Genomic DNA, 22,638 nt, shown 5'->3' with positions numbered 1-22,638 from the left:
AAGGGGTGGCATGTTTGTGTATATGGTTTGTGCATATCTTGTCTTAAATAAGGCAAGATGTAATATCTGAATCTGGTCAAGTAAAAGGTGTGGAGATTGAAGGCAGAGATCTATTAGAGTGCAATGGAAATAGAATGTTAGGGATATTTGAAGACGAAAAAGTTCAAATAAAGGCATATCAAAGATAACAGTAAGACTATGCAGAAAGAAGGAGGAAAGATAGCCAGCAGAAAACAGCAGGTTTTGAGAAACTGGTTCATTGTTCATTCTGCTTTAACAAGCTGAGTAAATAGTTAGTGGAATGTGAAAGTAGTGGAAATACGAATAATTTTGAAACAAGCAAATATTAAAAGTAAAAGCAGGAATTGTTTCTGCTGAAGCCATTTAGAAAAATAAGTATTGTCCAGATAAAATGTCATTGACATTGTAAGGCTGGGTGGCTGTTACTGCCATAAGGTCTTTCATTCACTACACAAGAGTAAGACCATGCGCCTTGATAGCACAAAACAATAGTGCTGCAGCAAGTGGATTCAGGTGAAGGGCTAGTAGGAAACAGAAGAACAGAACAGCTGGAGAAGAGGAATGACATGCTGGATAGAGGTGATAAAGCTTCTCAACAAAAAGACTCTCAGCAAATACTTCCAAGGAGGAACGTAAATCTTTGCCAAGACAGGACAACCCTGCTGCCTTGGAACTAGATCGTGTGGTTGGAGGGGGAGCATAGAAACCCAGACTAGTATCTCTACTGCAAGAATACATTTCAAAATGCACCATCAACAACCAAATTTACACCCCCCAAAAATAACATGTATTTTTTCAAACTTTGATGTAATACGATTTCTATTTCCTTCTGTTAAACTAATGGCCAGTCTAATATCAAGTGATTTGTTATAAAAAGCCCCCTCCAATAGTTCTAAAATTAACAACGGCATAGCTACTTGAGTGTTTTGTTTTGTTTTTGATGATGTGCACTTATGGCACCAGCAGCCATCATCTTACAAGAAATGTATTCCCCTTCCTTTCTCACACAGGACACAATACCATCTACAGTTCCTTTTTCCTTTTTTAAAAAAGTAGCACCTGTATGTTTTTCAAATTGGTGACTGATTAATCATGGGCATCTTTTAGTCATTCAAAATATATCTTAAATACACTAATTAAGCAACAAAATCTTGCAATCCTGTATGTCCAAGTCTCCCCCCCATTGTTTTCTATAAACACCATGCCTCCTGCTCAGTTCTTTAAGGCCTTTGCATCTAAGTAGAGGAGGTATTTATGTAATTTTCATATTCTTATATCTAAGAGACTCTCTCACCCACACAGAAGTCTTTTAAACTTGTTTTACAAGGGGAGGCTGATGGTATAAAAACATCTTTTACTGATTTACTTCAGCTTACATTCAACCTTCATACGTGGCTTCTGAGGTTGTCACCCATCCAGGCAGTGGCCAGAGTTGGACCTGCTTAGCTTCACAAAGATGGAGACCTCATGTGCCTTCATGATGCATGTTATTCAAAACATCCACATTTAACTCAAGTAGTTTTGTCTTAAATACAGTTTTCCAATACATTAGCAAAGGATACTTGGGCCCAGGCTGGATGCAACACCAAATCACATTTTAGCTTTATGTGTGTGAGCAGCCATGGAGTCCTGGTCTCACATGCTCCCCCTTCCTCTCTCCTCTTACGAGTCATGCCATAAGGAGAACATCATCAGCATCCATTTCTACTTTTAAACTAACCGGCAAGAGCTCTGATTAGTTTAAACTATAGTTTTAAGTATGCCGGGATCACAAACCACAATTTGATGTGGGCTTATTTGAAAAGGGGACCCCCGCCTCTCAAAAGCTAAACGTAGTTCCTCCCACCCCTCAAATTCAGATACAAAAAGAAACAGGTTAGTTCAAAACTTAAAGAGGATGCTTCTGACCTCATGGCTGTACTGAAGGAGGGAAGGGGGAATCTGTGAACTCAAAGCTCACTGCTACTTGCACTAAAACTACGGTTCAGTGTTTGTCTGAAAGCAGCATTTAATTCAAGCAGCAGAAGCCTGAATTTTATTTAAAGTCCAGCCTTAATTAATTGACAGTGTCTGCAGGGCAGCACAGTAGTTCTCACCTTTTAAAACTGCCTTTTCTTGCAGTAGACCTGGTTGTTCTTTTAGAATGGCCTGAATTGCTGTCAGAATTGCTAGTTTCAGGCTGTTTACTTTTCTGAACACTGGACTGTAGAATTACCCTGAAAGGAGTAGGAGAAAGAAATTACTTAAAAGTAAACTCAAATGTACATAATGTACGAAGATAAATATGGCATATAGTTTTCTACCTAAAAACGCCTACCTAAGATGCCTAAAAGACAGGATTTTGTGGACAACTGTTTCTCATTGAGTGTGTGGTAGTATTCAGATATCGGCTCTGTTTTAAATCCACTAAAACTTTTCGTTCAGACTATTAATACAGCCAACCATTTTGGGCTCAAGTTTTTACTTCCAAAACAGAGAAGCAAAGGGCTTTCTTTCTTTCTTTCTTTCTTTCTTTCTTTCTTTCTAGTGCAACAAAAGTGCCTTTATGGAGGACCAAGATCCTACCATACAAACATCTCTGCATTACTCCTGAATGTCCTAGACAAGGCACGGGTGACCACACAATCCAACATATGAACTGATACTAAGAAATATCTAAATATAAAAAGGAGAAGTGATTGCCCAAGCTTGACCACTGGAGTTTATAACCAAAAAACCTGGTTTTTATACACATGGAAAAACCATCTGTGAATCCCTACACTGGGGCAAATGAACTCTTTGGTTTTCAAAAAGTTATGTCAACCAACACTTTTTTAAAAAACAAGAAAATTTCTGCTTTGCTGCTATCCTGTTCTCCTAATGTCCTTGTTTTTTTCCCATGCTTTCCATAGGCAGTGAAGCAGGAACAAACTTCTCCTTAAATTCCTCCACTTCACTACCCAGTTATTACTGGAAAGGGGAGAGATTTCATCAGCATACATTACCCTACTGAAAACCCTTTCCCTCCTAGCTGGTGACCTGGTGCACACTCACATAGCATCTTAGATAACCATTTCCAGAGGGTGATGCTTGGGGAGTGCTCTTTGGCCCTGTGGAGCCTTCAACGTAGGGTTCCTCAAGGTTCAATTTTATCCTCTATGCTATTTAACATCTCCATGAAACCGCTGAGTGAGGTTATTATTCAGAGTTTTAGGGTACGTTGTCAGCAATGAGCTGATGACACACAACAATTTCTCCTTTACATCTGCAGGTGAGGCAGTGGATGGACAGGACCAGGTAAGACCAAGGCATGGTCAGTGGGCGGCTCCCTAGACCGGATGCCTGCTCTTGATGGAATTACACTCCCTCGGAAGGAGCAGGTGCATAGCTTGGGGGTACTCCTGGATCCTTTGCTTTCGCTAGAGGCTCAGGTGGCCTCAGTGGTGTGGAGCACCTTCCATCAGTTTTGGCTGTTGACCCAGCTGCACCTCTACCTGAACAGGGATGACCTAACTTCCGTTGTCTATGTTCTGGTAATCTCTAGGCTGGATCACTGCGATGTGTTATATGTAGGGCTGCCTCTGAGGATGGTTTGGAAACTTCAGCTGGCACAGAATTTGGCATCCAGGCTGCTCACCGGGGCAGGACGGTTTGAGCACATTACGCCAATCCTGGCCTGACGGCACTGGCTGCCGAATAGTTTCCGGAACCGATTCAAAGTACTGGTTTTAACCTGCAAAGCCTTAAGTGACTCAGGACCACAGTGCCTCAAGGACCACCTATTTGAACCACCCTGGACCCTGCAATCATCATCTGAGGCCATTCTTTGTGTGCCTCCTCCACAAGAGGTCCAGGGGGTAGCAACATGAGAACAGGCCTTTTCTGTAGTGGCTCCCAGTTTGTGGAATGCTCTCCCCAGGGAGACTCGTCTGGCACCTTCATTATACCTCTAAGGGCATCAGGTGTTCTCTTCTACCAGGCCTTTGGCTGATTAACAATTCTATGTCCTTTTAAATGTGTTTTTGGGAGGGGGGTATTATTGGCTTGCTCTTTTTTTTGTTCTTGTTTTTATTACGTATTTTGTGTTTTCACTTGGTATTTTTCTGGTGTGAGCCACCCTGAGATCTTCGGATGAAGGGCGGTATACAAATTTAAACAAATAAATCCCATATCTTCATGAAGCAAGATTCAGCTCTGATACTGTAGAAGAATTTTCCCCCGTCTGTTCCTGTAAGCAATTAAGTGGGCTGCAATAATAGTTCTGTTCAGTGAAACTTTCCAGGAAGGACAATGGCTAGGTGACTATGGATTTCTTTATTCTTACTTTTTAAAAAATAATAATAATAGGGCTTATATTTTTGATATGCTTTCAGTTTATTTCTATTTATTCTATTCTTAGCCACTTTAGATATATAAAAAGGCATTCCTGAAAACTTTAAAAGGACAGTAAAAATTCCGGTCAGCTATTAAAAAAACGTTTTCCTCCACAAAGGATATGAACCAGTCATTGAGAGGACAATTAACAGAGTAATCCTAACTTACCTTTACACCAGAATTGGGGAAGAGGGAAAGAATGATCAGCTGGTACAATGGGAGCCAAATCCACTGCTTGGCTATTTCATAGTAGCCAGAGCAGGAGGTGGGGGACAACAGATTTCACCCCCCTGCCAGGGGCTGCAATAGGAGGGAATTAACTACGTCCACCCCATGACAGGCATTCACAGTTTCAGTGATTCTGTGGGCATGTGAGGGAAACAAAGGGTCTATGGTTCGGGTGTATCCATAGCCAGCCCCGATAAGCCCCTTTCTTACCTCCTCCACCCAATATTACTGGTGGAAGGTCTATGCCAGTGGAGATCTAAGTATCTTTTCACTGGTACACCTCCATCTCCCTCATAGGAGCACTCCCAGGGACAAAGGATTGCTCCATTAAGATGCTAAATCTCTCTTCTACAGCAGTGACCCCTCCCTCTCTCCCCACATTTTGTAAGTGGGTGCATTTCAGATAAGTGACAGGTTCTGCAAGACTGCAACTGTAGTGGCAACTGCAAAGGGAAGAGACAGTTTAATTCCTCACTGTAATTGCATCTTTTGCTTTGTGACACCAATTCATTTCACTGGTTGTAATGCATAGCTCATCGCTTGTATTGTGAGACAAGAAATGTGTCTCAAGTCTCCAGGAGTTAATAAAATGCAAGCTATTCTAAGCACACTAAGGCTGATGTGTATACAGTGATTTACTGCATTTTTAAAACTAAAAATGAAGGATATGCTAATTTCCAGAAACAACACAGAGCAAGAGAATGGTCTTCAGCTATAAAGAATGGGAGCGGGCATCTGTGTGAAATGGCTAGGAGCTGCTATCAAAGTTCCAGCAATATGTGAATGACATCCTGCTCTTTCTCTTTATTGCCTGCATTGTAGGGGTCTGGACTAGACTGCCCTGGGAATCACTTTCGGCTGTACAATTCTAAGATTCTATATTTATCAAGTTAAGGAAATAATCTATGCCTCATTTCTGTAGGTTTAAATTGGAGCATATAACCTATTAAGCTAGTAAGCGTGAGCAGAGTTAAGGACTGAAAGTTGCAATGAAGCACAAGCTGCTCAACACAAGACCTTCTTGTTAAAGATACAGGGAAATGTGAAATATTCCAAAATATCACTAGGGGGCATAAGGCCTCGTTTCTTAAATCGGCCCAGTACAATCCAAGACACAACAAACTTTCCTTTTTCATAAACTATTTTACATTTCCATCCTAAATCAGACAGAAAGGTGGGATTTAAGACTTTCATATGTGAAAAAATCCAGAATACCTGCAATCCAGAAAATAGTTTTCCCCTTTTATATTCCTTCACTTACAGCACAATCCTATGCAGCCTTGTTCACAGGGAAGCAAGCATAGGATTGCAAGTTTCAGTGTCTGACCTGTACTGCACTGACAAAGCACTGTCTGCATCTTTTCAAATCCATAATCTGAGGATCAAAATCCAGCACAGATTACTGAGGCAAGGTAGCTATTCAAAACTAGTCCAGAACTTGGAGATGAAGAAACCCTAAACGACCTTTCATATGCCGATAACAAGAGAACACCAGACAAGAAAAGAACACCACCCTGCAAATGTCTGGCAGTTTTCGATGGGCAATTCTAAAGCACACAAATCACAATCAGTTTTTCTTGTAAAAGCAAGTAGCCCAAGGTCCATGATGCCTTGCAAAAAAAAAGGGGGGGAGGGAAAAAGAAGAAGGCTGTAAAAGCTTGGAGCATGCATTTATGAAAGAGGCGAGAAGGTGAACTTCTGTAAAGAATGTAATAGGGACACACTTACACTATGACTCTGTCAAGGGAGGTCCTGCTGGACCTAGGTTCTTAACCCATCTAGACAGAATAGGAGGTTGGGAAGAAGGGAGCCACACACAATCCACCACAGGACAATGCTACTCAGGACAGACACCAGCATAGCTAGGAGACATCTAAAAAGGGGTGTGGGTGGGGAGGAAGAGATGGATATGAAATCAAAGGGGAAAATCAATAACTCTTTTTTTTAAGAAATGAGTGGTACATTTCAGCCAGTTGCAGTTGGAAAAAAGCTCTATCTGTGTTCTTTGGTGCTGTGGGGGGGAATCCCTTCCCTGCTCAAAAGCCATGCTGTATTTTTAGGGAGATTATTTTAACCTTGGTTTGATTTACAGGGTGAATCTAGGAAGGATTCTGCAAATGACTTTTCACCTAAAATACCCCAAACTCTGTCTTAGATGGAAATTAACTGACAGATTTGTCCAAATGCCATTTAAGAATACAATTTAAGAGCCTGTTGCATCATGCCAATAGTCCATTTAGTCTAGCATCCTGTTCTCACAGTGGTAATATAAGTGGTAGGTACTTATGGGAGGCTAAAAAGCAGGACCTGAGTGCAATCTCCGCCCTTAAAAACACACAGACACAAAACCTTGTTCATAATATAGCGTACCAATATTATATGCTCTCTGTGGGAGGGTCTATCAATTCATAGCTGTCAACGCTTCACTTTTTTTAAGGGAAATTCCCTTATTCTGAATAGGATTCCTCGCAAGAAAAGGGAAAAGATGACAGCTATGCATCAATTAGGCTACATCTGCTTCACTAATATTTGGTCTGCCAGATCTAACAGCAACAGCAACATCAGCATCAAAACATACATACACACTTCAAACAAAACACACAGAGAGATGTGCTGCTTTTCTTTATTAAATTATATTTTAAAAGTATTGCATACTTTTTACCCGATATGCTTTTTTTTCTAACCATAATGCACATGCAAAGGAATTTATTTTGGCCAAAAACCTTCACACTCTCACACACAAACACTGGGAACTGCTCCAGCAGCAGTTTCCCTAAAAGCAGAAAGCAAGAAACTTCTAAGTTATGGGTAGGAAAACCAATCCTGGAAGGGCCTTGTTTTGTAGCAGTTTTGTTTTAAAAAATACACTGAAACGGTTTAGTAAGTGTTTTGTGATTTAGCCAATGAGCCTGATATGTTAGGAGATGCGGCAGAGAGGAGAATTTACTGATGATAAGGAAATGAGAAGATTTGGACATCAAGGTGACAGCTAGTGGCAATGAATTAATTGTGTGCAACTTTTAGAGTACCTAAATACATACTGAAGAAGCCAGACTTTAAGAAAGAGGCCTTTGCATTTACAGATGCAAAATGAAATTAACTTACGTTAGTGGAACTGAGTTTCCTTTTGACTGCTGTTTACTTTTCAGGGCACGAAGCTTATCTCCTTGCGTAACTGAGTGCATTTCTTCTTCATCATCACTGTACTGTAAATAAATGGTAAGTCATTGGAATAATTTATAGTATACTTCAAAGTCTTGATGCTGAAGCATAAAACTTGATGCATACCAGACCCCCAGTGAACTAATGAACTTTTCACCTAAAGTTGCAACAGATTTCATAAAAACATTTCTTTAGCATTTTGGTGCGTATCTGTTTATTTTTTTGTTGACACAGGCATAAAAACCCACAGGAGGAACGCCCTCTCCACAGCAAGAGAAACTTGTGTATCTCTCTTCTGCTACTCAAAAAATAATATCTAAATTCAACTATATTATGCCCATACCTCACCTGTAGAATGTCCTTTCAATCTTGCTCATTCGTCACGCATTTTCCCCTACTCTTAGGATGCTTTTTAGGAATAGGAATATAGAAGAGCATACCAAAAAAATCCAACCACTTTTGCTTTATTATACCCACATTTAGCAATGCCCTAAGATTTACAACAGCACGACGTTTGGGTGATTACCGGTTCAGAATCTTTACTGCTGCCAATCTGACTTTTGGAATCATGAATTGAAATGTCATCTACTCCTGAAAGAATTTTCGTAACAGTGTATTTTGCAGTCTTCCTTAGCTTTGCACGGAGAATATCACCTTCCAACCAAAGTTCTGACTGTTTCCTGTTACGGAGAGAAAATACAGTAGAAATTACCAGTATCATTTTTTGACTACATTTACAAATCCAAATTCATAGTTTATGCAGAGTCCAGTAGCAGGTGTGCCATCCTCTAATGTGGTACAAAATGGTCTCAATATAGTCATGTAAAATATTTATCGCATTGCATCCAACTATGCCCTTCCATCTGCAGAATTGCTTTGACCTAGCAGTGGTTTCCAGTAATTGGAAAATGAGGTTATTTTTGCCAATTCCTCCTCCTCTTCTTTGCAACACCCTCCCCAGCAACAAAAAAAGCAATCTGCTCTGGAGGGCTGGTAGAATCTTTGGAACAGCATGGGAAGTAGTGTGGAGGGATGCCGGGGGAATCATTAAAAATTGTCTCTCTTGCATTAGAGTGGATCTCAGCTGAATCAAAAGCCCTTTTGTGAACAGATGGATGCAAACCAGAGTTGTTGTTTTTTTAAAAAAACAACAACTATAATTCTATTTCCACCTTGAAAGTTTTACTGAAAGGCAGGAGACAAACGTTTCAGAGAGCTATTGCTGTTGTTTGTTTAAAACAATTAGACGCATTAGATTTAAAAGTTGCTTTCAGTCTGCTGGCAGGCTTAATGAGTGCCAACTGAAGTCTTTCAACGTACTTGTTCTGATGCTAAGGCATCGGTCAGTATTGATATTTTAATCACTGCATTTTAAACATTTCATTGCTATGTCTTGTGCATGGTCTTCACCTTAAAAAAAAATAATGTTTCATTTCATTTTTATATCCACTTCGGTAGTAATTCATATATATTGATGTTTCTATCCAATTCTGTGTCATAGTCTATAATTCGGAGGTTGGGTTTTTTGTTTTACTTCCTTTTTCTTTAAGGCTTAGTGAATGCGACAGTCCAGGGAGAATGTGTGTGCAACTGTACAGGCTCTGTGATTTCAGCTTCTGTCAGTAATGCACATTCAGCCGCTGAATTCTACTGCATACCCTGCAAGTGTCTCAGCGGGAAGAAAGGGAGATCCCATTTTTTCTCACAATACAACAGTGGCCATTTGGGTTGCTGCGATGTTGTGCGATTTCATGGTGCAATTTCCCCCTGAAAAAAGCACTTTTGGGGGGCCGCAATCTCGCATGGTGCCCCAAAACATGGATTTGGGGGCACTGTGCCTGAAGAAAGCAGTTATTGGGGGGGGGGCTGCAGCAAAAAATCACATGAGATCACAGCAACCAAACTGGCTGGTGTGCTCTCACAATAAAAAATGGGAAGACGGTGTCTGGAAAGACAGCATCCCTGATTTGGGCTTCATAGTGTTGGAAGGTATGCTATTGATGGGAAGGCAAGTCAAAGACACACAGCTCTAACCAGATGCCGGTGATTGTAGGCTGCTTATACTGCAGTTTCCGATTTACGTGTAAAGCAGCAAGCAGCAGACCAAGCCAGTAGTCAGAATTACCAGTGTCTTCAGAAGGCACACAGCCAATCGCTGCTCTCTATGTGGGTAACTGCTGTTTTATGGTCCTAACCTCCTTTAACCTATATTTAATATATCAGAAGGCAGAATGGTCATTACCAATTTGTGTGAGGCCAGGTCCCAGTCACAGCATGCAAATAATTAAATAGCTTCAGCACTGATTCAATCTTCTGGGGGGGAAATGGGTTTAAAAGCTTACTTACTCTAACAGGAAGTGCTGCTGTGCTCCAATCACAGAGCCAGGTCTGCAGATTCGAATCCAGGCAATCGCTTCAGCAGCAGTCATCCTGTAATGCTTCATAATGTAACAGGCTATAAGTGTGCCAGTTCTGCCAAGTCCAGCTGCGTGGAACACAAATAAGCTGGTTCTTTTTTCTGGCTTTTGCAAGCAGATCCTCAGTCAGGCTTTATCATGCTTTTATGCTCCCTCTGCAAACCACAATTGCTTGGGCCCTACATTTCTTAGGCCAGGACTTCACAAAAAGCAACCCCAAGCACATCGGGCCATGTATCTGGTATGTGTGTGGGGGGGAACGACACTATATAAGCTCAGTCATACATCACATGCTCTGGACGCAAAAGGTCCCAGGTTAAATCTCCAGCATTCCAGTTAATAGGATCCATCGGGATGTAGATGATGAGGTTGCCCTTTTTCTGCTTCTGGAAAGCCACTACCAGTCAGAGCAGACAGCCCTGGGCTAGATCCACCAATAGACTTGTTATGAGGCAGTTACCTATGTTCCTATTCTGGCTTGAGATAATACTCTTTTCTGTAACTGACAGTATCCTCTGTGGTCAACTCAGAGTGCCCTGTTGATGTATTTTATAAACAAATTTAAACAGCAAATGCCTGAGCAGGCTCCTCAGCTTTCATCAATCTCTTCCAATGGTATGGAGATGCTCCTGAGCTGAGCCACCTGTGGCCCTCTGGGGAAATTTGGGGGGGGGGTATCCAATTTTCAACAACTCTGCTCCCTCCTAATCCCAAGTTGCTCACAGCTCACCCCATTCGGGAAGTGCTCTCCAACCTGTTTGGATTCAACATGCTGTATCTGTAATCAAAACTTTCTAAACTGCACCAAAGGCATACCTGGGCATAAGGTGGCAGTCAAAAGTTTGTTCTGGAAGGGATCTTTCAAAGTGAGCTTAGCTTTCGATACCCAGATTTGTAAAATACAAAAAAGCAAACTGAAATATATCCATATGTTATTCTGTAAGGATGTTCACCTTTACTGTTACGTCTAAAGGCTTGAGCGGCACACTGTCACTTTTCCCCCATAAAAAACTTTCCTAAGTTATCACTACCTCCTGGGTGACTTATGATGAGGCTTACCTGTGGCAGGTGGCCTTGCTAGAATGCTCTTTATTTACTACACATTTATGCAGGTAACTTATTTATTTCACATTTGTGCTTGTTACAGTTTAGTGGAATCCACTGGAACACAGGACGAAAGCAGAATCTTTAGAGGCTTACTGCTTCCATTTCTCAGACTCTATCTAAACTATGTATGATTAGCAAGATTCCACATGGAAGTTGGACGTAGTAACCTAGCAAGAGGCCACAGTAGTTAGGGATAAGATGGAAGAAAAAGCAGACTTCCAACATTCTAATGACAGAGATGTCAGAATCCTTGCAGTACAAATGATTTTTAAGAGAAACTGGTGTGATTTTGGTCAAATTGCTAAAAAAAAAAATGCTGCTTAATGGCTGAACTAAGTGATGGTTAATAATGCATGCTGTGAGTGCTATCCCAAAAAGTTAGTGTCAATTACTTTAACTCATGATTCCTGTACCTTTGCAATGAACTGCTATAGCACCTTCAGCGTTTTCACAAATACTTAGGAATGTTCTGATGATGGCATCATTAGGTATACTTCCATCAGCAAAGAAGAGTTCATAATGCTCAAACCCTGCATCTTTAAATCTCCTTGCATCATACACTCTCTTGTTTAGACGGATTATAGTGGTAACATTATGTCTTCTGAAGTAGGGAAAATAGGCCTCGGGGGCGTGATGTGGGTAACCTGGAAGAAAGGAACCAATGAACATTTACGGCAGTGTAGAACAAAATATCAAGCAAGCCACCCAAAATACCCCACCAAAACCTATCAACCCAGTCTGTTTTCAAATCTGATTTCTATAGTTCAGCTATGTCCAACCGGTCGACCGTGATCGACAGGTAGATCCCAGGAAGATCGCAGCTGGTCGCAGGATCCTTATCGATCACGGGATTCAAAGCAATGTATAATGAATGTTTGCGCCCCCTGCCCCGTCCCTACGTAGCTTCAAAAGGGCATCATTTCTAGTCTGCTGCTGACATTAGTTGGCTTTATTGTTTTGTGTGCTTGTTAGTGTTGCAGTTAATGGTTAGCCTCCCCCCCCAAAAAAAATCTCAACAACTCTGGCCTTTCCCTCCTAAAATAAGTCCCTCCTCCCTCCAATGACTATGGGTAGATCACAGCCAGTTTTTTTATATTGGGAGTAGATCACAGTCTCTTGGAAGTTGTACGTGGCTGCTATAGTTGGTAACGCAATAAGTAACAAATAATGTACTGTTTCCGCCGCAAGTGCCTCTATCTTTTAAACATACCATTTTCAATTTTACTTCTTGAGTGTGGGCCACTGAAGGCAATGAATTTTTTTGGTATTATCCAGTTAAAGTCTCCATTTTCAGCCCTCTGTTAAGAAAACAGAAGAATTGTTTACTTCATCCCTAAAGCATCCCTGACATTAGTCACATTTGCTTCAGTGAACATAGTGAGGATGACGAGGAATGCTGATGTAAGGTTTTGCAGAATAAGAATGTGTAATTCCGATTTCATCTGGGATTATAGACCACATGCTCTCACACTGTCATGCGACAGCCTTAAGTGTATTGAAACATCTTTTTGTTATTTACCTTACTTTCCTTGACTCCACATACTTAGATATAGACTATCTTGAAAACAGAAAAAATCAAGAGCTATAAGTAATGCATGCCAATTTTAAGCAAAGACAGTCTCAGCAGTAATTATAAGTAGACATCAGTAAACAGAATGATGCTTACCTCATAGTGTTCATATTCATCTACATCAAATGAATTGAAATCAAGGAAGCCATACCGCAAAGCCTAAAATTTGCGAGAGAGTAACTTTAAAAACAACAACAGAAGCCTTGTAGAATGGACCATAAATGATCACTTTTAGTCTGTCTCTTTTACCATTCCATATTATCTACATTGTCTGAACCAAAACTTTACTTATGTAAATGATACATGCGAAACACTCAGAAATTGCTGTGTAAGTGTAATTATGACTGCTACCCATGCAGTCACTCCTGCTCACACAATGGAATTTATTTATTTAAAACACATTGGGTCGCCACAAAGCTAATAAAAATAAACAACAGCTGGCTTACTGACCAGTGAAAGCCCACTCCTGAGGCTCAGAGGACCCTCTAGAATGATGCATTGTTTGGAATGAGGGGCTGCAGGAAGAGGGGGATTTATAGAATTTGGGGAGTGGGAGACATCATACAAACATGGAAGTGCAGTCTGATCTCACTATGGATCCAAACCATAATTGTGATTTGGCTTATTTTCCCCTCTTCTTAATTATCCAATCTTTTGGAAGAGTAATCTTTCAGATTTCAAACTGTCCAGAATCCCATAAGGTTCTGATCAAAATACAGGGTTCCAGATCACACGGAATTTATTTCACTAACCTTATTTACCGCCTGAAAGCAGTCGAGCAGCGTTAGATGAAAACTGCAGGTACCAAACGCAGCATCCCTGCAAGGCACACAAGTGTGAACTCAATGTTGGCCAACTTTCCTAAGGAAAATTTTTAAGGCTTCCTGACTTGGCTACGACACACTCTAGCTAGTGATTTCTATTAAGAGTCATACCTCGGGTTAAATTTGCTTCGAGTTGAGCGCGTTTGAGTTGTGCTCCTCGGCAACCGGGAAGTAACGGAGCTCGTTACTTCCGGGTTTCACCGCTTGCGCATGCGCAGACGCTCAAAAGGATGTCACGCACATGCGCAGACGTGCTGTCGCTAGTTATGTTTACCTCTAGATGCGAACAGGGCTCCGGAACGGATCCTGTTCGTATCTAGAGGTACCACTGTAGTTAACAGCAAGCAGATAAATACGTGTCAAAAGGACATTTGAACCGTTCCCTAGTTTTGTGGCACACAATTACTGCTTTTCCAGCAAAAGCCAAATGGTCTCAATGTATGGACACTGGTACCCTAAGCCGCACCAGTGGAGCAGTGCCATGGCAAGGAAGGATCTTGTTGTGGCTGGTTGCCTTGCTCTCTTGGGTCAACAGCAAATGCGAGAGAAATGGCAGAGAGGTCAGACTGGCTCACTCCACTAGCTGGAGTCTGCCCATCCTTGCTGCCCACGGCCAACCTGCCCCTTTTGTTGAGAGCTCTCCAGCCAGCAGATGCTGCAAGCTTCACTGAGGCTCACACTGACCACCATGATAAGAGAAGTATTCAGGTTAATGCGGGGAGCATCCTGTGCCAAGCTAAGTCCCAACTGCTCGATTCGTTTTCTGGAATGATCTGCCCTGCATGTCTGTTGAATTCTCAACTCTGGGTTCATTTGCTATGCTAGGCACTAGTCAGCCGCAGGTGGAAAAATAAATTGCTGCACTTGGAAGCTGTGTTGTCATGGGGGCAAAATCCACTAGCCGCTTAAGTAAGTAGCTAGCTTGGCCCCCCATCAACCTTGAAGCCTGTGGCTGCATTCCAGTAAACACTTATTGGAGGGGAGCTTTGCTGAACTCAGTGCAGCTTACCTGACATGAATAGGATTGCACTGTGTTTGTGTCTACATGTAGAGCACTCCAATCTATCATATGAGAAGTGTTCAGCTGGTGTAAACACAAAACTATATTTTAGGGATCAGTAACTAAACAACAGTGTTAAAAATTGTTTCCTTAACACATTTTGCCATAGCAAATTGCATGGGGCTCCCCTATCTGGTTTATTTTTGATTAAGGATAGTAGCGTATTTTTCGCTCCATAAGGCGCACCTGACCATAGGGCGCACCTAGTTTTCAGAGGGGGAAATCAAGGGGGAAAATATGACCCCCCCCAGCTCTGGGAGCAGCGGACAGGCTGCAGGCAGCCTGTGCGCTTCTCCCAGACCTTCTTCCTGCTTTTGCGGGAGGTGGGGGAATTCCCCCACCTCCCGCAGAAGCCGTGCGCTCTTTAAAGGGGCTGCGCGGCTTCTGCTGGCTTTTCTGGGAGGTGGGGGAATTCCCTCACCTCTCGCAAAAGCCCGCAGAAGCCGCACGCTCTTTAAAGGGTGCGTGGCTCCTGTGGGCTTTTCTAGGAGGTGGGAGAGGGGACTGATGTGGCCAGTCAGTCCCTTCTCCCTCCTGGGGAAAAGCCCGCAATAGCGCACGGAGCTTGTGTGCAGCTCTTGGGGGCTTTTCCCGTCTGCCTCCCCCCTGCATTCGCTCCATAGGACACACACACATTTTCCCTTGCTTTTTAGGAGGGAAAAAGTCCGTCCTATAGAGTGAAAAATACGGTAAGTCTTGAGCACACATGTAAAAAAGATCTAGAAAAGTCTTCACCAATCAGGTGCTCTCCAGAGGTTTTGGAGTTTAACTCCCATCCTCTCTAACCACTGACCATATTCTTTGGGGTGGATGGGAGCTGAATTCTAACAGCATCTGGAAAGCACTAAGTTAGTGAAGGCTGAGATAGGAATTCCAAATGGGCAGGGGATCAGTTTCTCCCCCTGCCAAGAAAGGGTAAAATGAATATTTTTAAAGGATGGGTGCTTTTAATACATGCTTTCATTTACCTGAAAGGAAGATATGTCACATTTTCAGACACTAAATGCCTGTATATGTTTTCTGGAGATTCCCTCAGATATATTATCTATTTTGAAAAGAGAGAGGAGAAAAAGGGGGAGAAAACATTCATATGGTACTTTTAAGTTAACTACAAGATAATATTCTCTGCAATTCTCCCACCCACCAAAGCAAGGCATACAGTAGGACAAAGGATAGTGTGCATAAATTGATACAGAGAACTGGCTATAAAGTAACATGGCGGTCAATACAAAGCCAGAAAAAAGGCAAATAGAACCAATAACCATTTTGCAGACATAAATGCTGTTCAAGCTCCAGAAAGTGTTATTGCAGTAGAATTGCAGATCAGAATTAGATTCCAGTTCAAAACATTGCTACGTTTTCTTCATGAGCCATTAGCATGCCCCAAGAAATTTTCAGAACCATCAAATGGGTCAGTTTTTAAACTAACAGGATTGGCTACAGAAGACTTTGCTTGCACAGCAGTCTGGCATGTAAGCAACCCAAGCCCAGTGTTATGGTTACTACTGGTACAACCATGTTGGTACCAATTCACACAAACTGCTTTTCCCAAGGAGCACAGCACCCACGTGATTTGGCAACTCTGGCGGAATCCACACCATATCCACAATATATCAGCTAGGCCTGACTCTCACAACCAGCCTACACCTGCTTGCAAGGGTAAGACTCCTATCTGTACTACTTATTTTCATAGTGTGGTAAACAAATAACCTCTGGAATCGTACACCTAACTTTGTCATGCAGGAAATGCAATTGTTTTAAGCCTCCAACAGCACAAGACATGAACTGTGACTGTTCTCACACTGCTTATTTCATCATTATTTTAAATACTAAACAGTTTGCAATGAAAATTTATAGAATAATGCTTCTTTAAAAATGAAAATATAAAATACAGCATAGGCAAAGTTTAGCAACTGTACACACTTCTATCAAGTTTCACCCTCCCCAGTTTTTAATCCTTAAAATATTAAAAATGCTAGGTGATACAATTTTGCAATCAGCCTTCCTAAACAACTGTGCTCTCCTAGTAGACAAAACAAAGGATAAAATGATAGGCAAAAGATAATTCAGCAGCTGCAATTCTTGATTATCCAATTAGCATTCCCAATACAATATGGCTGTACACAAAACAATTATCCATTGCATGGACTGAAGAGACACATCATGTTTCAATAACATTCAAGTCCTGTTTTGATGAACAGATGCTACACAAAGTAGCACAGCTGGGTAGTTTTAGTCTCTGGAGTTACTGGTCTTAAGAGGGGACCCCTGCTTACATGGCAATCTGTATTCAGTTACTTCAAAATGGGGGGGAAATGAGGATTGTTGCACTTGGGGACCCTCCTGCACATTCTGATTAGTAGGGCGCTGGAATCGTGTCACAACACCCTCAGTGGCTTGTACGTTCAACAGCACAAGCTATTACTGTTAATCTTGAAGGAGAGCTTCGCTGGCTATATGCACTGATGGAGTGAATAGCAGGACCCCCACCCCACCCCTACAAGGGCTTGGAAAACTACCTTGCTTAAATTTCCTTTCAAGAAACGCAGCTTCAAATTGCTTTGAACACAATGCTGTCCTACAGACAAGTAAAATTCTATTGCAGAAATTTGCGGGTTCTTCGGGAGTTGCTACTACGCAAAAGCTGAAGTGGGACGGAACATCTGCTGTAAAACCTCCCAGTCTCAGTTCATGTACACCTGCATCTGCTGGGTGAGAGCTCTGGACAGTAAGGCTGGGAAGTTCTGGTATACTTCGTAAGTGATAACCTATTAAAACCATGTCCTAAGAAAGACCATCTCTTCCGTAAGGATGTTGCAATGGTATAATAAGGTGAGGGTGGGGGGAATCAGTGGAAGAAAGTGCTTTTCTAATGAGGGACACATCAATTGTTAAGGTCACTCCCGGTGGAGTACAGGGTCAGGTTTAAGGTGCTGGTTTTGACCTTTAAAGCCCTATGCGGACTAGGACCCACGTACCTATGGGACCGTCTCTCCTGGTATGCCCTGCGGAGGACCTTAAGGTCCACAAATAACCACATTTGGAGGTCCCGAACCTCAAGGAGGTTAGATTGGTCTCAACTAGGGCCAGGGCCTTTTCAGCACTGGCCCCGACTTGGTGGAATGCTCTGTCACAAGAGACTAGGGCCCTGCGGGACTTGACATCTTTCCGCAGGGCCTGCAAGGCAGAGCTGTTCCACCTGGCCTTTGGTTTCGACTGGGTCTGACCCTTACACTTCCCTCCCTTTATGTTCTTGATTTATCAGCTACTTTAAAATGAGGCTGCATTTTAAATTGCCTTTTAACCTGTATTTTAAATTGCCCCCCCCCTTTCCCCTATTATGTTTTTACTGTGATTTTATTGGTGTTAGCCGCCCTGAGCCTGGCTCTGGCCGGGGAGGGCAGGGTATAAATAAATTTTATTATTATTATTATTATTCACCATGATTTATCTGCCAGAGCTGTCTCCTCATCTTGCTCTAAGACAGGGGTGAGGAATCTCCAGCCCAATGGTCCATCTTGGCCTGCCAGGTCATTTCGCTTCACAAGCCACACCCACCTATCCGTCAGCTGACAACACTAGATGGTGTCCACAGGTGTTGTGCGGCCAATCCTGCTGGATTGTTGCTTTCTCACTGCCTTCTTTGCAGGAAATGTGTTGGTGAGGCAGACCTCTCCACCCGCCACAGTGGGTCTGTCACAGCTAAAAATTGGCCGCTGATCCTTTAATGCTAAAAGAGCTAAGTCAGCATGAGTCAGCGGCCTACAATGACTCATGCAACCCTTCACCAAAATGCACCTGTATATATAGAGTGGCCAATGTTAGTGTTGGGTGTGGGTTGGTTGGATGGTAGAAAGCTAGTTGCGTTTGGTGTGGGTAAAAGCTGTTGGTCGTGGTTGGAGAAGACAACTTTTTAAGAATAAAAGCAGCATTCTGCAAAGTACTCTTTCTTAAGGACTCTCTGTGCCAACTAGGGTCTGAGGACCAGGCAAAGGAAGCAAAGGAGGTCAGAACCTTTTTCTTTTTCAAACACTGACAGGGTCAACTGAACCAATGGATTCAAGTTACAAGAAAGGAGATTCTGACGAAACATCAGGAAGAACTTCTTGACAGTAAGAGCTGTTCAACAGTGGAACAGACTCCCTTGGGAGATGGTGGACTCCAGTTTTTAAGCAGAGGTTGGATGGCCATCTGTCATGGATCCTTTAGATGATATTCCTACATTGCAGGGGGTTGGACTAGATGACCCTCGGGGTCCCTTCTAACTCTACAATTCTATGATAATACGATTCTATGATAAGTCTAATAACAACCTCCCTACCAGGCACTGAGTCCACAACTACTTATTTTCAACAGAACGTAGCGTTATTACTTTCCCCATTTAGACACAGGCATGTAAAAACATTACAAATCTTCAGAACAGGTTATGTTTTTGTTTTAAATGGTTTTGGATGCAAGTGCACGCAAGCTTGTGAATGTATCATCAACCAATAGCTTTATTTTCTTCAAAACTCAGCCCAAGGTACCGTGCAGACAACACTAGCTGGCTGTAACCCTGGTTAAAGGATTAAGAGTGGTTCATCAGACTTCACAATCCCTGCCCCAGCCCTTCCCTGCTTCGGTGTGTATTCCTTCTGCTCACTAAATCATTGGTACAGATACCGAATCATTGCATAGGCAGGCACAGAGGTTCAAGTGCAAGAGGGAAATTCCATTCCAGATTCCTTAACCATGGTTAAGAAATGGGTAGCAGTTCATCTGCTCCTGTCGCAGGAAGTATAACTGAATTGGTATTTCTATACCCTACCAGTCATGCAATATTCTGGGGAAATATAATATACAACTGATCTGAGTTAAAGTTAAAACAGTTGACTTGTGCTCAAGTGTGCGAGAGAGAAAAACCTGTGGAAGTTAAGTGCATATTTTTATGTTTAGAAAAAGTAGAACTTTAAGCCCTTGTGTTCTATAGATTTTGTTTTGTTTTTTTAAATAGCAACTCTTCATCAGCTTTACAAAAGAGTGGGAAAGAAAGCATCACAGAAAGACAGAAAATAAATAAATACAGCAGAAATGACTTTCCTAAGCCAAGGCACAAACATAACTCATAAACTGTTTACAATAATAACACTGTGTAAAAACAGACTACAGAAGCAACTTGCCTAGTCAGCAGAACCAGTACCCTGCCTTTCTGGCAGTGGGTTACTATTGCTTTCTGGGAGGGTTGATACAGTAGGGAGGTCAGCGCAGTGCAAATCCACTGGTAGAACCAATCTGGCACTCCTGCCAGTGTGTTTGCACTGCACTGACCTCCCAGCTGCCTAATGCCTCTTGGTAGAAAACAGCAACCCACCAGCCAGGAAGCTAGAGTAGCAGCTGCATTCTACCAAGAGACAGCTTCTGTAAACAGGTATAAAAATGAAAAGACACAGGAGCAGGCAAACATTGAGACCTTGCAGAGATCAAAGAAGAAGATTGCATATTATTCCTTGGGGAAATGAGACACAACCACACTGGTGAAATATGCACCCTTAGAGAGAAAACATTGTAAGGGGAAAAAACCCCCGCACAACCCAATACAGGTTTTAGAAAAGAGACAGGACACAAATACACACACACCTGTTTGCTTAAATGTAGAGAAGGCTATGAAAGCCAACACAAGATACGCAAGAAACCCTGTTGGTATCAAATCCCCATGCATTAACGTAGAAATTTTAAATTTAATTTCAGGTACTACTGGAAGTACTAATGGAAAGGTTAGATATTTGAATGTTACATCAGCAGTGGTGATTCTGCTTCAGCAGCTCCATCTAAAATAAGGTTACATCTAGAAAAGTTGGCAAACTGAACCTAGGAAGGATTAAGAAGAAAAAAACAAAGAACACAAGAGGTGAAGGAAACAGCTTACCCTGAAGGAAGAAGATGAGAAAATAAAGTACACAGAGATGAGTCCTGGAGATGACCTGAATTACAGCAATTCCTGAGGGTAGGACCCAAGAAGGGTAGCCCTCCAAAAGGACATAATTAGTGCCAAGCCTGAGAAAAAGAAACACTGTTACTAAGTTAATGCAGGATTTGGGATACAGAGCTGAGATGGAGGCAGGAGACAAAGGAGGAGGAGGACAGGACACACAGGAGCTATTTCTGAATTAAAACAGACAAAGAGAGTCAGAAGAAAGGATATTAACCCATGAAATAATAGAGGATATCAAAAGCACCCACTTCAGAAGTAATCTCAAATTATATTTCTATCTGCTAACAAAGAACTATAAACCTCTCTAGCTAATGCAGTTCTGCCTTTTAAGTTTGAACAGGCTGGTATTTTAACTGAGCAAAACTAAAGCTATGATGTCTTATTTCACAACACTTATCATTACTCTGCTACCAAATATTCCATGTATCAGCCTCCCTCAATGCAATGGCCTCAGGATGTTTCAGACTACGGTCCCAGTCTCAGTCCCAGCCATCATAATGACCAATGGTCAGGGATGATGGGGGTGTTAAACATCTGAAGAGCACCAGGTCAATGAAGGTTGTCACATATCCTTTTCCAGCAGCACACACACGCTGCTCAATTTAATATATGTCACAATTACATACAGATGATTAGTGACGAAACTGACCCGAAAATCATGTTCAAGGCACTAACATATTGTTTAACCGTCCCATTTATTATTTTAAGTTATTGAACATTATTTGAAATGCTTCTTTCTTCTGTTTCTAAAGTTCAAGTCCCCAAATAACCCAATTTTTGATACAGTATACCACAAGAAACTCTTATTGAAAGATCCAAGAGAGCAAATGGCCTGATAGGAAAAGAGAAACGGAAGAAACTACATCACCTACAAACTCTGAAAACATAAATGAAAATGCCATTAATGATTCATGATCTTCATGGAATGAAGGAACAGCACATTCAGATTCGTTTTCTGAAAACATTCTAGCTACAACAGGCATGATAAACAGTTTTCTTAATTTGAGATTTTACCTCATTTGGCTTAAGGTTATATGTGGTAATTTGAATTGTAAACCCAATTTTCACTGGAGCATTCAAGGACCACTGATTTCAGGGCATGTCTAATATTTTCTTAATAACACTCTCACTATCCTTCAGTTCTATGGTTCTATGTTTATTTCCAAAATAAAACTTGTGGGAATAGCACTATTTGCAGTGCTGTAGTCACTTGCATAATTATGTATTATTCTTAGATGTATCTGAAATCAACAGCCCCAGAGTAACATCTAAAAATGCATTTAATACATTCATGCAGGGGTATGTCAAATATGTCATTTCTTTTTTTGAAGGGGAGATGTCAAGGTATCAGAAGGTTAATACAACCACCTACATTGAAAAACAACAACAAATATTTTATTGTAACTCCTTTTACCGTTAGAGAGTATACTCAAAATCATTAACATTCTGGTGATAATAAATAGATAACTCTACAGTGTTTATTTATTAAATTTCTATTCAATTACTATTAGTTTCATACAGCTGCAGTCATAGAAATCAATAATAGGAAGACAGCAAAACTTGCCATATTAAGAACTGTCAAATTCTCTGTGCATAAAGGACACCACACAATGCGAATAGACAATTAGCACAACAGATTTACTACTTTCTGGTTAAAATCCCAGTCCCACTGAAAATGTTCAAGTTGTCCTCTATAAACATCAAGCAAAAGTTTAAAGCCAAACAGTGAAAACAGCTTAGGAATACAAAGCTCCACTAGGTAGCAGTGATTCAGCACTAAAACGACACATTTCGTACATTAAATACAAATGCTACTTCTTCCTGAATTTGTTATACCGTAATTACTTCCACAAAGTAGTAATTACGGTATGCTTCCATATGACAGGGCAAGCCACGAAAGCACTGGCTCTTGTATTTTCTGTATT

At 41.5% G+C, this 22,638-nt stretch overlaps 1 protein-coding gene and 1 long non-coding RNA gene across 13 annotated transcripts in view; one reads left to right on the top strand and one right to left on the bottom strand.

Moving 5' to 3' along the window:
* The window catches only part of CDC14B (cell division cycle 14B), a 52,167-nt gene that overhangs the window by 4,736 nt on the left and 24,793 nt on the right, over window positions 1-22,638 (bottom strand). For 7 of the 12 annotated variants that reach the window (XR_008332712.1, XR_008332713.1, XM_053408272.1 and 4 more), the window contains exons 5-13: window positions 15,711-15,787; window positions 13,611-13,677; window positions 12,955-13,017; window positions 12,499-12,586; window positions 11,702-11,932; window positions 10,111-10,249; window positions 8,291-8,444; window positions 7,708-7,808; window positions 2,118-2,237 (exon numbers count right to left, since the gene is read on the bottom strand). Coding sequence is in view for 10 of the 12 variants with exons in the window: in XM_053408272.1 (XP_053264247.1) it covers window positions 2,118-2,237; window positions 7,708-7,808; window positions 8,291-8,444; window positions 10,111-10,249; window positions 11,702-11,932; window positions 12,499-12,586; window positions 12,955-13,017; window positions 13,611-13,677; window positions 15,711-15,787 (1,040 nt within the window). In the remaining 2 variants the exon portion in view is untranslated. Of the gene's footprint in view, window positions 1-1,448; window positions 1,468-2,117; window positions 2,238-6,329; window positions 6,476-7,707; window positions 7,809-8,290; window positions 8,445-10,110; window positions 10,250-11,701; window positions 11,933-12,498; window positions 12,587-12,954; window positions 13,018-13,610; window positions 13,678-15,710; window positions 15,788-22,638 lie in introns of those variants that run through there. The other 5 variants (XM_053408280.1, XM_053408278.1, XM_053408275.1 and 2 more) reach the window with 4 other exon arrangements.
* Window positions 7,749-22,114, top strand: LOC128423291 (uncharacterized). The gene is made up of 4 exons (XR_008332716.1): window positions 7,749-7,821; window positions 18,782-18,854; window positions 19,259-19,363; window positions 21,466-22,114. It is a non-coding gene; the product is annotated as an uncharacterized LOC128423291 (long non-coding RNA).

Source organism: Podarcis raffonei, chromosome 11 (genome assembly GCF_027172205.1).
Source record: "Podarcis raffonei isolate rPodRaf1 chromosome 11, rPodRaf1.pri, whole genome shotgun sequence".
NCBI classification, from domain to species: Eukaryota; Metazoa; Chordata; class Lepidosauria; order Squamata; family Lacertidae; genus Podarcis; species Podarcis raffonei.
This window is presented reverse-complemented; position numbering and strand designations above follow the sequence as displayed.